This window comes from Gambusia affinis, linkage group LG06 (genome assembly GCF_019740435.1).
Source record: "Gambusia affinis linkage group LG06, SWU_Gaff_1.0, whole genome shotgun sequence".
Taxonomy (NCBI): Eukaryota; Metazoa; Chordata; class Actinopteri; order Cyprinodontiformes; family Poeciliidae; genus Gambusia; species Gambusia affinis.
In genome coordinates, this window is record NC_057873.1 from 4,827,072 (window position 1) to 4,843,984 (window position 16,913).

General features: G+C 36.3%; 1 protein-coding gene across 1 annotated transcript; it reads right to left on the minus strand.

Annotated features, from left to right (window-relative positions):
* Positions 1–2,083: 2,083 nt before the first annotated feature.
* On the minus strand, positions 2,084–16,712 carry gdpd4a (glycerophosphodiester phosphodiesterase domain containing 4a). Its single transcript, XM_044118682.1, has 14 exons — positions 16,641–16,712; positions 16,507–16,566; positions 16,315–16,413; positions 15,442–15,535; positions 13,396–13,541; positions 12,086–12,168; positions 10,664–10,814; positions 9,564–9,782; positions 8,797–8,954; positions 6,978–7,125; positions 5,502–5,584; positions 4,655–4,734; positions 3,270–3,392; positions 2,084–2,217 (listed from the first exon to the last, which is right to left on the minus strand). Exons 3-13 carry the CDS (start codon positions 16,402–16,404, stop codon positions 3,298–3,300), a joined length of 1,347 nt encoding a protein of 448 aa, XP_043974617.1. The 5' UTR covers positions 16,405–16,413; positions 16,507–16,566; positions 16,641–16,712; the 3' UTR covers positions 2,084–2,217; positions 3,270–3,297.
* Positions 16,713–16,913: the final 201 nt, after the last annotated feature.

The following is a 16,913-nucleotide window of genomic DNA, read 5'->3' on the forward strand; positions in this document are numbered from 1 at the left end:
AATTAATCTTAAAATCCAGAGAGGATGGGTTCAAAATCACACATGAACATCTGGATTCCCCCCCAAACGCACAACGAACAAATCATCAGCGTGAGCTTCAACCCATATAAAAGTAGCGTCTGGATCTATAAAACAAGAAGAGCTGGATAAATCCAACACATGCAAAGCTCAAAATGCAAAGCATCTCCAGAGGAAAACCAATGCGGCGGCGCTGCATTGTCACCAGACTCGCTCGCTAAAAATGAACGGCCGTACGGTGGAAAACGTCATATTCAATAGAATAAATAGAGCTGTGCTGTCTTAACTGTAGCTTAAACACCTAGCCTGAAGATCAGCTACGATGTTTAACACAAATAATGATAAGATAAAAACATGATGACATCACATCAGCTGGGCGCAGTTTGACTTTCCTTCAGAGGCAAAAACAGAATAAATTACAGGAAGTTAACATTTATTTCTGCAGAATCACATTTTAAAACTAAAGAGAAACTGCTTTTCTAAATATTTTAAATCTGGATTGCAGATTTAAAATAGTTTTAAAGGTAAAAAGAAAAAAAAATCGCCTCATTTTAACAACTTGGTGATATTTTCAGAAAGCTGATTATACCAGAAATTATTTCAGTTTTCAGTCTCTTTGGAGAAAGACGTACATTCACTTCAGTTTGAAAAAAACTAAATGATCTCCAGTCTACATTCAGCCCGTCAGTCCAACAGTGCACAGCTAAAAGTACACTGTAAAAACACAAAATACTACCAAGTGTTTTGACCTAGTTTGTAGGACACATATCTTAGTACACTTTAAATGATATGAGCTTATTTTAAGTAAATAATTCCTTAATATTGACAAGAAAAAAATATTTCTACTCTTTAACTTATAATAAAAAATGTCTTATTGGTGAAATAATCTGCCAGTGGAACTAATACTTTTAAAAAAATCTATATTAAGGAATTATTGACTTAAAACAAACTAATATATCCTAAAACTATAAATACGTTTAGTCTTTTTTCAAGTGTACTAAAACATTTGTACTAGAAACTAGACTAAAAATACCTGGTAAGTTTTTATGTTTTTGCAGTGTACAGTAGGTAGAGACGCACCAATCAGAGTTAATATGTTGTTAAACTGTAACTGACCCCCCTGTGAAAGTTTAGCTCCGCCCCCTGATCATTTTTTGAAGAATTCTACCAATGTGGGCGGAGCTAAGTGACGCTGGGGGGCGTGGCTATGTGTGGATTAATGGAGGGACTTGAACCTCTCAGTCAGGACAAGGGGAATCAACGTTCCCAACTTTGTCAATTTGTTGCTATGTTTAACAACTTTTTGTCTAAAAGCAACTTGCGACAAATTTAGCAACTTTCGCTTATAGCAAGACATTTTTCCCATGTTATGATGTCATTGATCTTCCAGTGGGACTGGTGTTTTTTTTATTATCAATATTCAGAAATTACTGACTTAAAACAAGCTCCTATATCTTGATGAAAACTTATTTAAGTTTTGTTTTATTTTATAGATACGTCATTTGATTTTTGTCATTTTTAGATTTTGCAGTGAATCAATTTTCTGTTCAAATATTGGACTCTATCTGATCACTGATTAAATTTGGAGTCCAGGAAACTTTTAGCGATAAACATTTGTATAAAATTCACTTCCGGCAGATCCTGATGTTAATTTATGGAGGTTATTTTCCTCTAAATCTCAAAATGGCGCCTGACGTTCTGGACCATTTTCACACACGTTTAGTGAAGATAATTAAAGTCACAATAAATCTCCTTTACGTTTTAACGCATCCCGACAGTAAAAGACGAAGCTTGTTCATATTAATAATATTCTCTGTATCTACAGATCTCACTACAGCCGGATGTTTTTAGTCTTTTCCTGACCAGAAGTGATGAAGACGATTCCCTCCTTCATGGTGCCATGTTGGATCTCACTGGGTCGGATGGAACCAGTCGGTCCGTCGTTTGGATCACCAGTTCAGTCATGCAGTCCAGTAGCTGAGTGGAGGAAACATCTTTCTGCTTCTTCTACTTATTTTTATTTTTGTAACTCCATAATTTTCTGTTCGGTTCATGATTGGAGATGTAATATTTGTAAAGCCAGACTCTCCAGTCACTCCTCTGTAATGGTGGGCAGGTGGGGGCTACTGGGAGAACTGGGAGAGCTCCGCAGGTCGGGTCGCACGTTTACACTGGAGATGGACCAAACGTCGCTCAGCTCTGCAAACACAGATTAGATTAAACCAGAGTAGAGATTATCCTACTGATCGATTATTCAGATAAACAGAAATCTGGCTCATTCTGCAGAGTTTTTATTTTAATAAAAATTAAAATAAAAGGAAATAAATAAAGTTTTTAAATAAGAAATTAAACATGCCTAAAATTCACTAATGTGCACCTGATTGTTTGTAACAAATGATGCGACTATTTCTAACAGCGATACAACTTAATTAAAATCAGAGCATTTTTTTTTAATTTACAAATTGATAATCAGTTAGTAAGAAGTGATCAATAAGAGATCTTTTTAATAGGTGAGGATAAATCTATGAAACTTGATGAGTTTTGGGTACAAAAATATTTAAGTTTTTGCTCTTAAATGTAAAATTTATATTTATTTAAACAGTTTTGGATTAATTGCTGCTCTGAATATGTTGTTCTTTTAGAAAACCGTCTTTTTAGAGTCTGTATAATCCACTTAATGATTCATAGATTATTAAATTGACAATTATTCCAATAATCGATTAATCACAATTTATCTTCTTGTTTTAGACATTCTTATTTAGATGTAGAGACTTTATTTTTTTAATTAGGGTAAAATTATCACAGACAGTAAATTTATTATTTACCTTTTTTGCCTGGTGAATTATTAAGAACAAATTATTTATGATAACAGCCTAAGTTTTAAAGTAGAAAACATTAGCACCAACTGTTTGTCTTTAAAAAACCGAACTTTGTGCAGGTCCTCGTCTGTTTAGTGACTTTTACTCACAACCTCATTTTGTTGCCCTTTAATCTAGTTTTTAGTTTATTTATTAAACTTATCTAAACTCAACCAATGTTTTAAAATCCTGATTTTGTTGCTCAGAAATTACATTTTAATCAAAGTTTTTTATGTTTATTGTTGGTTTGGTAAAAACATTTTTTTGGCTCAGACAGTTTTTGCTCATTTAACAATAAATAACGCATGAAGATGATTATAAACGTGATTTTTGTGTAGGAGGGACGTAGAGCTACAACATGATCACATAGAGAGGCAGGAAACGTGGTCATACAGTGACTGGATGACATGGCATGCAGGGGTCATGGGTTGAAGGTCAGGGGGAGGGAGATATGAGCTGCAGCGGGGGGGTCAGAGTGCAGAGGGCTCCAGCCGACACAGATGACCTCTGAGGAGTCTGAGACGACACACAGCATGCAAACATCAGCACATGAAACATCACTTTATTTACTCTGGTTCTGGAGAAGTTTAATAGAAATTAATCACAAAGTCTGAAATGTATTCATCAAAAACTATGTGAGCAACAAAATAAGCAACATTTTCAATTCAAAAACATTTAAATTGTTGAATAAATAGACAGATTCACTCAACAACAAATATATTCAGCGTTTTTAATCTGTTATTTAGGTCATTCAAAAAAATCGGATTGATGAAAAGTGTTTCAGGAATCACTGATCATCCATGAAACCTCTTTAGAAAAGTGGACGCTAATGTTAGCATTAGCATAAGTGCTGCTGCTACGTGTTAGCATTTAGATGCTACTTTACGATATTTCCCAGCATCCAGTCGGATTAATTAGGCAGAGAGAAGCGACTGTCCTCCATCGCTGTTGTTTGTGGATGTAGCATGAGTGTCAGATTCATGAGCGAACCAGAAACCAACTGGAACTGCAATCAGTTTGAAACCAGTAACCAGTCCGTACCTCATGCTATTGGTAAAATTGTAGCATTTTTTTGGCAAACATTTTCAGAATGTTGAATAACTCAAACCTTATATATACGTTTTTCAAACGGTTCAGCTGACATGAGGATCAAATGTAAAATCAATTTAAGTTTGGTCGTGGACTTGATGTTTGTTTACTTTAGAGCTGGACGATACGGCTGAAAACTTATCACTATACAAGCGTTTTATATCCGTCTATATCAATAATTATTGATTGTTTTTTTGTTTTAAATATCTGAAATACTGCAAAACTGGTGGTGTGTGTCTCCTGTTTTATTCAGTTTTTTCCTGGTTGTTTCTTTTTAAGCAGTTATGAGGCACAGTGGAGAAACCTGAAACTGCTGCTGCGCAGCTTATTCAGTGGGTCGTTGCTAGGTAACCAAATTTGGGGGTTGGGGGAACTTGAAACTCCTCGTTACCCAGCAGGTTGTTGCTAGACAACCAGAGAGCGAGAGAGAGCATCGATTCCACCAACCTAGCTTAGCTAAAGCGTTTTCTCTGCCTACAACTCCCAGGATGCTGTGCGGTTCGGCATTGAAGTTCAGTGAAATTATTTATCAGATGTGTTACCTATTGATATTGATCACGTGTGTATCATGATATATCTTGTTATTGATATATTGTCCAGCTCAGTGACCCATAAACATTTTATTTTTAAGTAAATTTTTTGGTGAAAGCAGCAACAGAATCGGAGCAGGAAGAACTTTTGTCTCCTACCGGTTCTGAACTTGCTGTAAGGTCCGTTGTCGTTGGTCTGCCGGCTGCCGGACACGAAGGGCAAACCGCGCTCTCTCCACCTGAGACACAGAACAGAACCAGATCAGAACCGCTTTCATCTGCAGACTGGACAAGGAAGGAAAGACACAAAGAAAAAAGATAGGACACACAGAAGGGAGGAGGAAGACAAGTAAAGGAAGAGAAAGGAAAGCAGGACACAAGGAAGGAATGGAAGGAAAAAGGAAACAAGGGCTGAAAGAACAATGGAGGGAGGAAGTACACAAGAAAAGGAGACATGACAAGGAAGGAAGATTAGAGGAACAAGGAAAGGAAAAGGAAAGCATGCAGGATAAGGAAGGACAAAAGGAAGAGAAAGAAAAGCAGGACACAAGGAAAGGAGACAGGATGTAAGGAAGTGATAAGGGAGACAAGAAACGAGGAAATGAGCAGAAAGGAAGACAGAAGAAAAGGAGACAGGAAAATCTAAACAATCAGTTAAGAGTCAAAGTCTGGAATATTTTTACCCACAATAATCCAGAAAAATTACAGATTAAAGAGGATTACCAAACATCCGTCTCTTTGTTCCAATTGGAAGAAAACCAGAAATTTAATTTAAGTTTCTGATTGTTAAACATGAGTTCATAAAGTTTCTGCTCGGAAAACTTTCAGGTAACGTTTTAATTTTGCCTCTTTTACTGAGAGGTAAAACATTAATAAACATAGAAACATTGGTGTCGGCGACCCGATCCTGACCCGTTCCGTCTCTTTAGTTTTGTTTCCTACATTAAACCCGACCAGCAGCCCTGATGATCAGAACCAGCAGGATGTTTGGGTTCGGGTTTCTCACCAGTGGAACGTGAAAATGGCGAAGATGAGGAAGGCGGAGACGAAGTCGGTCAGGATCCACATCAGGGTGTATTCCTCTGGAGTCTGGAGAGAGAACGGACCGGGTTTATTTACGCCATGGGTCAGAACCAGCAGCAACATTCCTATGAAACAGACAGCTTGGACTGATCAGAACCACAAACAGGCAGGATCTGCAGGAAGCAGCAGGAAGTTCAGACTTAAAGATATATCTAAAAAATAAAAATGTTAAACTCCCACACCGCCTGAAGCAATCGTTACCAGAACCAGAACCATCAAATGGACCGTCAGAGCATCACTGCGTAATAATAATAATAATAATAATAATAATAATAATAATAATAATAATAATAATATATGGGTTAATATGCTTTATATTTAAGCTACACAGTTTTGTAATAAACGTCAATCTAACATTTAATTAAAAGCATAAATTTAGATATTTTCATGCACCAAATAAAGACCGTCTGCAGTTAAATCAAAATAAACTTTTCTTATTTTACGTTAGAATCACCAACATTATTTCTATTTGCTAAATGCCAGAAAACTTAGCAAGAAAATTATTTAGAAATTGTTTTGTAACTTTCTTTGTATTTTGTGTTTAATTTGCCTTAAAACAATTTGTTTGGATTGATTCAATGTGATAAATATTTATTACTCCTGCTTTCTCTGTGCACATTTTATAATTGTGTTGTATTCTCCTTGTTTTATATCTATTTGTTTTTATTGACTAAATTTGTGCCATTGAGTCATTTTAACTAAAATAAGCCCTTTGGCTCATTCTGTCACATTTATAGAAATGTTAATTAACCAGTATTGTCCCCATCAAAGAAACTCAAAATAAAACATTAAACAGTGGAAGTTTACTTATTTTAAGGACCAAAATGACAATAATTCATATCAGTAACAAAAAAGTAACTAAATCAGGCAAAATAAAAATGTTCCAAATCAGTTTCTCTCAATAAAAAAAACTTATGAAACCTTTAACAAAATCTGCAGGTTTTTTGGTGAATTTTTGGTTAAAACTTTTTATTCAGTGGATAGAAAATCCAGAAATGTTACTCAAGTAAGAGTAAAAATACTTCTTCATAATAAAATTACTCAAGTAAGAGTAAAAATACTTCATAATAAAATTACTCAAGTAAAAGTAAAAATACTTCATAATAAAATTACTCAAGTAAAAGTAAAAAGTACAGCGCTGTAAAAATACCCCTAAAAGTAATTTTTTCCCAAAAAGTAATTTTAGTAAATGTAAATAGTTACTTGAATACAATTTTGTTTAGTCACCTCTGAAAATAGCAACCTGTTAATATAACATAATTAATCCGTATAATTGGTATATTTAGTTTACTAAAACAAATCAATCTGTTATAGATGCCCTTTACTTTAAACCTGTTGGAACAGAAAATGTGAGTTCCACCTTAAAAAGGCGCCTTAAGTCAGAGTGTGAGAGGCTGACCATGAGGAAGAGCGGCTTGTTGATGCTGGACAGGATGTGGACGGAGTTGGTGGTGACGGACTGCGCTCCGGCGCACCAGGCCAGAGTGTAGAGCCACGGCTGGCTGATCACGTACAGGTTGGTGCTGATATTCACCGACTGGTACTTACTGCACACAGAGAGAGACAGAGAGAGATTCACACTGGTGCTGCTGGTTCAAACTGGTGCTGCTGGTTCAAACTGGTGCTTCCGATTCAAACTGGTGCTGCTGGTTCAAACTGGTGCTGCTGGTTCAAACTGGTGCTGCTGGTTCAAACTGGTGCTTCCGGTTCAAACTGGTGCTGCTGGTTCAAACTGGTGCTGCTGCTTTCTAAATTTCAAAAAGTCTCAAACCAAACATCTCAGTTTTTCAGGTTTTTATCTTGTACGGAGTAAATTAACGTTATGATAAGAGTTATTGCATGATCAAACTTTTCACCTGATGTTTCTTATTTAATGGGAACTTTGAGATTCTGCAGTTATTTCTTTGTTAAATTTAAACCATAAACTTATTTATCTCAATCAGGGTTCAGACACAGCAGGTCTGAATATTTTTAAAGCTCAATTTTAATGCAGTATATTAATTAAAAATACAGGTTTCTGAGTAATAAAGTGTTTTTATGGCTTACAAATTTATCTAATAAATAATAATGAACTTTTAAAGATTAAATTAGCCTTATTATAAATATCTTTATGATTCACAGAGTGAATCAAAGCTGAAGGTTCACTCAGGATTAGTGAGGAGAAAACTCTTCACACAGATTAAATTATTCTGAAACCTTCATGAGTCACTCCATTATTTTGCTCTCTGTTTTTCCTCCTTCCAGATTGTTGTTCTCCAGTCGTCGCCCTCCTGCTTCCTGCAGGTTTCATCCGTTTCTCTGTCGCTCTTCAGGCTCTTTGGGAAGTAAATTGAGAGCTTGTTGAACTTTTCATCGTCTCTTAGCTTCCTGTTCCCTCACAGCCCGGGTTCAAAGAGCAGATTACCAAAAGCAGAACCAGACGGACAAAAACATTTCAAATTAAATGTTTCTTACAAGTAGATGGATGCGAGTCATTCTGGCTATCATCGGTAATTTCAGTATTGATGCTGATTACGACGGCTGCTGTATATAACTTTCTGCCAAAAAAAATGTTGAGAATAATCTCAGAAATTTTCTAGAAAAAAAAGGGAAATTTCTGAGTTTTTCTAGAAAATTTTTACTTTTGAAACTCAGAAATGTATTTGTTTTCTAACAAGTTTCCTTGTTAATTTTTAAATTAATTTCAGATAATTTTTTTTAATTGATTTTTAAATTTTTTTTGGCAGACATTTGCTACCATTTAGTTTTATTAAAATAAAGTTGAGATAATGAGTCATAATGTTGCAAGAATAAAGTTTACGAAAATATAATCACATTTATTCAAAAATGTTACTTTATTCTCATAACATTCTCCTATAAATTGTTCTTATAATGTGACTTTATTCACCTAATTCTATTCATCTACTTTAGGTCATTTCTTAAAGAACCAATGTCTTATTTCTAATTTTAGAATTAAAAAAGAAACAAAAGAGGATGGATTTATTTTATTTCAAACTTTAATCCAATAATGAATGACAAAGAAAACAGATCTAAAAACACTTTACTAGTACTTTCAGTGTAATATTTTGTAGAAATTCTTTGCAAATATTGGAGGAAAAATTTGAACAATGGTTAAAAATCTGCATTTGTTATTGCATCTGTATTTAAAACCGTTTAGTGGTAAATGTTTAGCTGAAGTTACTGGGAGCCGTGGTGGGAGGTGTGCAGTGGTTCCATACCAGATCTGCTGCTGCGACATGCTGCTGTAGTGCAGGTTCAGCCGGCTGATGCCGTCGTCCGTCAGCTCCTGGATGGAGGCCTTCAGTCCGGAGGTCTGCTGCAGCGCCGGGTCCAGACCGGAAACCAGAGCCCGGTCTTCAGATGGCAGCCACAGCACCTGCACAACCAGTGGAACCAGTGGAACCAGTACGCCAACTCACACTGGCATCCATTTATGCATCCATGATGTGAAACAACAACACTGCAAAAACAAAATCTCAAGTATTTTTTTCCAGTTTCTAATGCTGATATACAACGGAGTATAAGAGTCATGAAAAAAAAAGTAAATCTCAGAATAAAGCCGCAATAATTAAACTTCATTCTGGTAACATTATGACTTTATTCTCATCATTTTAATTTTTCATAGGATGGCCCTTTTACTCCTTTGCAGAAATATCTTAATAAACGTGAAATAGAACAAAGCTAAGTTCTCCGCAAACTATAGGAGCTTATTTTGAGTCAATAATTCATTAATATTGATTAAAAAACTACTAGCTCTACTGGTAGACACTTATGACGAGGAAAAACATTCTTGCTATAAGTAAAATAATCTGCCAGTAGAGCAAGTTGTTTTTCATCTATATTAAACAATTATTGACTTAAAATAAGCTCTTATATTTTGCTGAAAATTTATTTGTAACTTAATTGTGTCTGATTTTTAGTGAACCAGGATATTTGCACTATAAACTAGATAAATTACTTTTTGTGTTTTTGCAGTGCAGCCTACCTGTGAGGAGTTGATGTGGGCCTGGATGACCTGCAGAGTTGTGTTGATGTAGGAGAGTCTGTAGGGATGTCCGTACGGTGGCCTGCGCAGGTCAAACAGAACCAGTTTGCCGCTGGCAGCCGCCACCTCCAGAAACTGGGCCAAGGAGGGAACGGACTGGTTCTGGGCCTGAGAGCGATCCGCCTCAGAAAGGCTCGATGCGGTTCCAAACGGATCCCTCTGCAGGACAGAAAAACAGGTTACATAATGGAAGAAGATTTCAAATTAAAAGCATAAAACCTTCACTTCATTTTTGTTAAAGTCGTACCAGATTTTCCAGACGATAAGTCGTTATTTCTTCAAAAAAAGAAAGTTTTATTGGCTTTCATAGGTGTGGGTGTGTGAGTCACGTGATAAATGTTAGCTTCTAAAATTATTTATAGGTTCTTGATTTCACACAAACTTTGAATTTCTTCTCTTTCTGTTTTCTAAACTTTATTCAGTTATCAAAAAGATGAAAAGATTAAAACATAATTTTAAAATATGTTCAAGGATGCAGCAACACACTAAAAACATCTCCAAAAAATATATTCAGATGGAAAAATAACCTAAAAAGAATGAAAGACATTTTATAGAATAAGGAAACATGGTGGTGGCAGCATCATGCATACTTACTGTTTACTGGACCAGTAAAAAAAAAGACTGGGGACTGAGTTGAATGTAAGAGTAGACAAATACAGATGCAAGCCACACTTTTCAGAGTTTATATCACAAATTCAAATAACTTACAAAAATGCATAAATATAGATTTAAAACCAGGAAGTTCAACTAAATAAAACCATATGAAATCATCTTTATGCTTTTAGAGTCAATGAGTATAAAACTCCATATATAAAAATATTTTTAAAAATACAAAAATGTGTTTAAAATGAATCATTTTTGAAATTATTCTTTTTTGGCCCATCAGACTTCATTAGGTCACTTTTAAATTGGGACTGTTTGGTTTAAAAATGACAAATTGCTCTCTAAAGAAGCAGTGGTTAGTGATGTCCAGATGTTAAAGTATCTCTGATCTAACCTGTTAAAAAAACGTGATGTTGTGTGGAAACGCCGACACTCACCAGCAGGAACCAGCTGCCGGCGTTCAGCTGCTGTATCTCGGCCCAGGTAAACATGGCGGCGTCCAGGTGCGTCCGATTGGGGAAAACCTGGGCGACGTTGGTGGTCCTCCTCAGCGTGGAGTCGTGCATCAGGAAGGGAACGCCGTCATAACTGCAAACAAAAACACAGCGTGTGATCGAAGTTTCACAGGGAAACATTAAAGCTGGAAAAGCAAAACAAAGAAACTATGAGGTAATACCAAACGGTTTGTTAGTTTTATTAGACTAAACCAAGTCAGAGTCACACCGGGCAGCTAATCAGCATGTTTAATGGGGAGCTAAAGGCTAACTGGATTAGCATGGCTGAGTAGCCCTAAAAAATAACTGTTGCTACTTTCAGCACTTTCCATTTTGCTTCTATTTCCTCTGATTGCAGCAATTTGCCTGAGGTTTTATTTGCAGCATTATTTTTTAGTTTCCAGGAAATTTTCTGTGTTTGCAGCATTTTCTGACCACTAGGGGCAGAATCTGTAATCCTCACATTTTTCTCCTCTTTGCAGCGTTTAGATCAGGGGTCTCAAACTCCAGTCCTCGAGGGCCGCAGTCCTGCAGTTTTTAGATGTGCCACAGGTACAAAACACCAGAATGAAATGGCTTAATTACCTCCACCTTGAGTAGATCAGTTCTACAGAGCCTTAATTATTCTATTCAGCTGTGCTGCAGCAGAGGCACATCTAAAAGTTGCAGGACTGCGGCCCTCCAGGACTGGAGTTTGAGACCCCTGGTTTAGATGGATAAATAAAATCCAACTGACTTTATTTATCTGCTTATCGCCTGTCCCAATTAGCAACTAATCAATCGCTTGATAAATTAACATGAGCTCAATAATTTCCAGTCTGGTGATTAATATTTACATAATCCGTTATTATTGTGTGTAAATTGATTTTGGTTGTTTTGTTTTATTTTGGATATTTAAAATATTTTCCAGTTCAAGAATTGGGTTCTGCCCAAAATTAAAGTTTATTAGTGTTATACCATGTATTAAAATTATTATACTACAATAATAATTTTATTATGTAGCTCCATAATTATACCATAATCATGAAAATGTATTAAGATGATAATTTTATTGTTTATCGCAATAATTACTGGAACAATTTATTGTCCAGCAAAGTTTGTTATCATGAATTATATTTAAACACAATATTAATCAGGAATACGGATCAAAAAACAAAACATGGTAAAAATAATCTAGCAAGACAATGAAAGCAAAAATTTAAAGAAATGGAAAAACCCAACACAATAAATGATGCCATTGAAACATTTCTATTGAAAAAGTGTTTTGAATTAGATTTAAATGATGGAGACAAAATGTGTACAGAATAAACAACAAACCTGGAAGGAAATTCCAGCAGGTTTGCAAGAATAAAGGAGAAATCCAACCTGATTGTTACGTCCGTCTCCAGGCCTTCTCCTCCTGATTCGACGGCTTTTTCAAAAGACATCAAGGTATTTTCTGGAGCGAGCTTCAAAAATATAAAATGGAAGATTCACTTTGCAGAAAAATATGTTTGTTTTTTATATATAAGTTGCATTGTACTAAATTTGAAATGGATGAAATGTATTTTCAGAAAATTATTATTATGTTACAGAAAATATCTGCAGCAGGGCAGAAATAAGGCATTTTTCCAATATTTGTGAAGCAGAGTTTGGTCCAGAATGAAGGAACAGAACCGACGACCCAGGTTTGAACTTGAATGGGTTTCAGTTTCAGGAAGATGTCAGATTCATCTTCCGCTCAAACATTAATGCTTAGTAAATTTTCTACAGTGGCTGAAAGGAGCGAAAACTGCAGCAAAACATGAATGATGCAAACACAAAAAATAAATGCAACAGAAAACAACCAGAAGGTCCTGCAATCATGATCATAAATCATCTATGATCAGAAATATTCCAGACCACTAGGGGGAGTCGATCATCGAATCCCTCAGTAAAGACAGGACCTCATGATTTAACGGGTCCAGCAGAAAGTTGGAGGAATAAAGAAATGATGTTAAACAGTAGCATTTTTTCCCCCATTTTTTTCTCCGTTTTGTGGCGCTAGTGGCTCGTATTTTTGTGACAGTAGGCAGACAGGAAAGCGGGTGAGGAGAGGGGGGAAGACATGCGGCAAAGGTCGCCGGGACCAGGAGTCGAACCCGCGACGTCCGCGTCAAGGGCTAAGGCTTCCAAACATGTGGCGTGCTAACACCCTCGTCAGCACAGCACGCCCCACTGTAGCATAGTTAAATCAGTAATGACACCAACTGCAGACTCCCCCTGGTGGTCTGGAGGACTTGTGTTTGACAGCATTTATACTTAGTTTTTGCCATTTGCTTCATTTTTTGTTTCTATTTCCAGTGATTTCAGCATTTGTTTTGTTTTTTTGTAGGTCTTCACTGCCATTATCTTTAATCACAGTATTTTCTGTTGCAGTAGTTGTTTTTTCTTAATGTAGCATCATGTTTTCCAGATTCCTGCCCGTTTCTTTACCCGTCGGTTACTGTAGGTAACTGACTAAACTTAAATTTGGAGCAAAAGATTCATTTAACATTTTTCTGAAACTTCGCATTTAAGTCTAAATTCAACATTTAACAAAAATATTTATCTTAATAGGCCCAGAAATAAATCAGGACTCATATTTAAAACCAACATTGAGCAGATGTACGGTTCAGTAGAAAACATTTAAGTTCCTGCTTTAAGGTCCGTCTTACCATTGGAGCTCCTCTGTGACCAATGAGAGTGGGCGCTGGTCCCAGAGTTCCCGCCTCCTTGATGCAGGGCGAGTACATGCCGAGGGGAACCAGGTAGAGCGAGAACAACACGGACAGGTAGAGAGCCAGAACCACGACCTGACGGACTGAAAAACAGGAAAAAGACGCTGCAACGATCAGCAGCTTGCAGTAAAGTTAAAGACGGTATTAATCTCTTTAATTATAAATGTTGGTAACAAAATCACCAAAATGTTAAATGTTACATTCTATGAATGAGACTAAATACATTTCCACACATGTAAACAAACCAAAATGTACATAAAAAGAGTAAAATGAGTCACTGGGACACAACATGGCCGACAGATGTTTGAGTTTCAACTGTTCTTGCAGTCAAAGAAACATCTTAAAAGTGCGGAGTGAGTTTGTCTTCGGTCCTCCTGTAGAACCACATTTTGCTGAAATCACAGCTGAAGGTTTCGTTTCCCGTCTCTTCCAGGTTTGTAAATATACATGCTGATTTATTCTTTAATGTAAAAATTAGTTTTATAGGAGCTTAACGTTTTGTCAATAATTCTTTAATAATGATGAAAAGTACTGGTAGACTAATTCACTTGTAATGTGGGAAAAATCTTATTATTGAATAAATAGTTTGCAAGTGGAACTAGTACTTTTTAAAAATCAATATTAAGAATTTATTTACTTAAAACAACCTTCTATGTCTTTCTAAACAGTTACTTTTAGTTATTTTTGTCTTATTTCAGGTATAATAACATATTTTTATTAGAATACAGATCAAAAATACTAAATACTTAGTGCATGAGTCTATTTGCTGTTATTGCACAGAAATTGCCCTCTTTGGGGGACAATAAAGGAGATTTCTACTGAATTCCTGATTTATTTAGAAACCCATCAGGGCCTCACGTTGCTTCCCTTTCATCATCTCCGCTCAGAGCTCCAGCTGTAACGTTACTCTGATGATTTTCTTACAGGAGAACCCCTGAAGTGACTCAGCAACTTTGGATCTGCCGAGTCACCATGGCAACGAGGGGCCGTACCCATGGAGACGAGATGAGAAAAGCAGAGACCTGGAGGGTCAGAGCCACTCAGAGTCTGACATCATGCAGGACAGAAAGACACCGAAGCCATAAAGGAAGGAGAGGAGGAGAGACGGTCTGACGAGAAAATCACCGTCCAGTCAAATAAATATCTTATCGTAAAAATTTTCATATCATATAGAAATATCTTGTGGCAAAATGTGCTCTTTGTGGTTCTCTCCTTTGCAGGTTGTTTCTGCCCAGTCTCTTCAGTTGAATCATGAACAAGCTCCTATATTTTGCTGAAAAGTTACTTGCAAGTTAGTTCTGTCATATTTTAAATGTAATAATAAGTATAATTAGACATTTGCAACAGAAACTAGACAAAAGTACTTGACAATGTTTCATGTTTTTGCTCCTAAACCTTCTCTTTGTTCTTTTGAGCCACTCAGAGCTGAACTCGCCTGTGTGCATTAGAAAAGAAATTCAACATTTTTTGAACTCATACAGACTCAAAGTACACAAAACGTATTCAAGGCTTTAAAATAGTGGATTTTGCACTATATGTCCCTTTGTTAATCTTATTTCTTGTGAAAATATCTCAGTACACTTGAAATAAGATAAAACTAACTTACAGGCAACTTTTCATCAAGATACAGGAGCTTGTTGTAAGTAAATAATTATTGATTGATAAAAAGTTCTGGTTCCTCTGGAAGATTATTTCACTTATAACGAGACATTTCTCCCCACATTATACAACAAATTAGTACTTTTTAATCCATATTTAAGAATTAAAACAAGTTCCTACGTCTTGCTGAAAAGTTACTCATAACTTAGTTTTGTCTTAATTTAAGAGTAGTAAGATATTTGCACCAGAAACTGGACAAAAAATCAGTAAAATTTTGTGTTTTTGCAGTGTAGGCCACTCCCAAAACCTGCACTGTTTTGGCTAAATAATAGATTTTACATGATATATCCCTTTATTACTGAAAACTTCTATCAGTTTGTTTACCTCTCTTGTTCATACGAAAAAAGTGCAACGCCGTCGGCCAGGAGAGAACCGCCATGAGCGAGACCGCAGCCACGTGGAGGAAAGGAGCCGTCACCTGAAAAATAAAAGAACCAAAACATGACGAAGCTCATGAATGATGAACAAAGACTCACACAGTCAGGTTCACACACTTTAAGCTTTCTCAAGGTAAGTTTATAAACTTTTCCAGCACCACTTTAGAGTCAAAAACAAAACTAAAAATTAACTAAAAAAATTCACTGTTATATTATTAATGTTTTGTGATCTAATCTCAGATTAAATGTTCACAGAGTGAATTAAAGCTGAAAGTTCCCTGAGGTTGAGTGCTGGGACAAAATAAGCTAAACTATAACAACATTTTATGTTTTAAAATGTCTCATACACCCTATAACCTGACAAAACAGTAATTTCAAATACAAAAAAACCTTTATTTCAATTACACAGAGCAATAAGTCATTGAATCATTAGAAATAATAAATATTTATAACACTGAAACAATCCAAACAGTCCTGTTAAGGTAAAATTCCTAATTGCTAAACCATAATATACAGAGTTACAAAAAAAAAAAAAAATCCTGCTCAATTTTCTGGTATTTAGCAAATAGAAATAATTTAGGTGATTCTAACTGACCCAAAACAAGCAAAGTTTAGTTTTATTTAACTTAAGGGAGAAAAAAATATAAAAATATCTGTTCTCAACTGAATATCGTTTCCAACTTCAGACTTTTAATCAAACATTAGATTGCGTTTTGAATATTACGTATTTCCAAACTTTGATTGAAATTCAAGAACAGAGCTGTAAAAACGATTCTGCTTCCCAGTTTTCTGTGGCTTTGTGGTGCGAGGAGCTGCCAACCTGCAGGGACAGCTGGAGAGTTTTCCACTCTTTGCTCCAGAGGTCAGACAGGATCCCAGTGGCCGTGACGGAGAACACCAGCGTCACCATGATGCCGGTCTGACATCACAAACAGGACAGAAAACACATCAGCACCTCTGCTTTTTCTGTGAGGAGTAGCAGAACGGCGACAGGCTGCGTCTCAGTGTTCACCTTGTGGCTCCAGTGGAGGTACAACCTTTGACCTTCAGACAGCAGACACACCGCCAACACCTGGGCAACATGCGAAAACACCGTTAGGGGACTGAAAACAGAAACGTTGGCTGGGGTTTTATCGGAGGGCGTACCAGTAGCAGGGCGATGTACGTGAAGAGAGCTGCAGCGACGGCCAGCAGGACCAGAGACCAGGGGAACCAGAAACCCAGATTCCCAAAATTAAACCTGGAGATTAAAAAAAAAACAACAAGAAGGCAAATTAACAAGCCGGAGAATCATCCAGGACATTCAGATTTATAGCAATAAGAAGAAGAAACTGCACAAGTGAAGGGGAAGATATGGATGCTTCCAGTGCCAATCCGAATGAAAAGTACAGCTCAAAAATGAGAATATTGTAGAACATT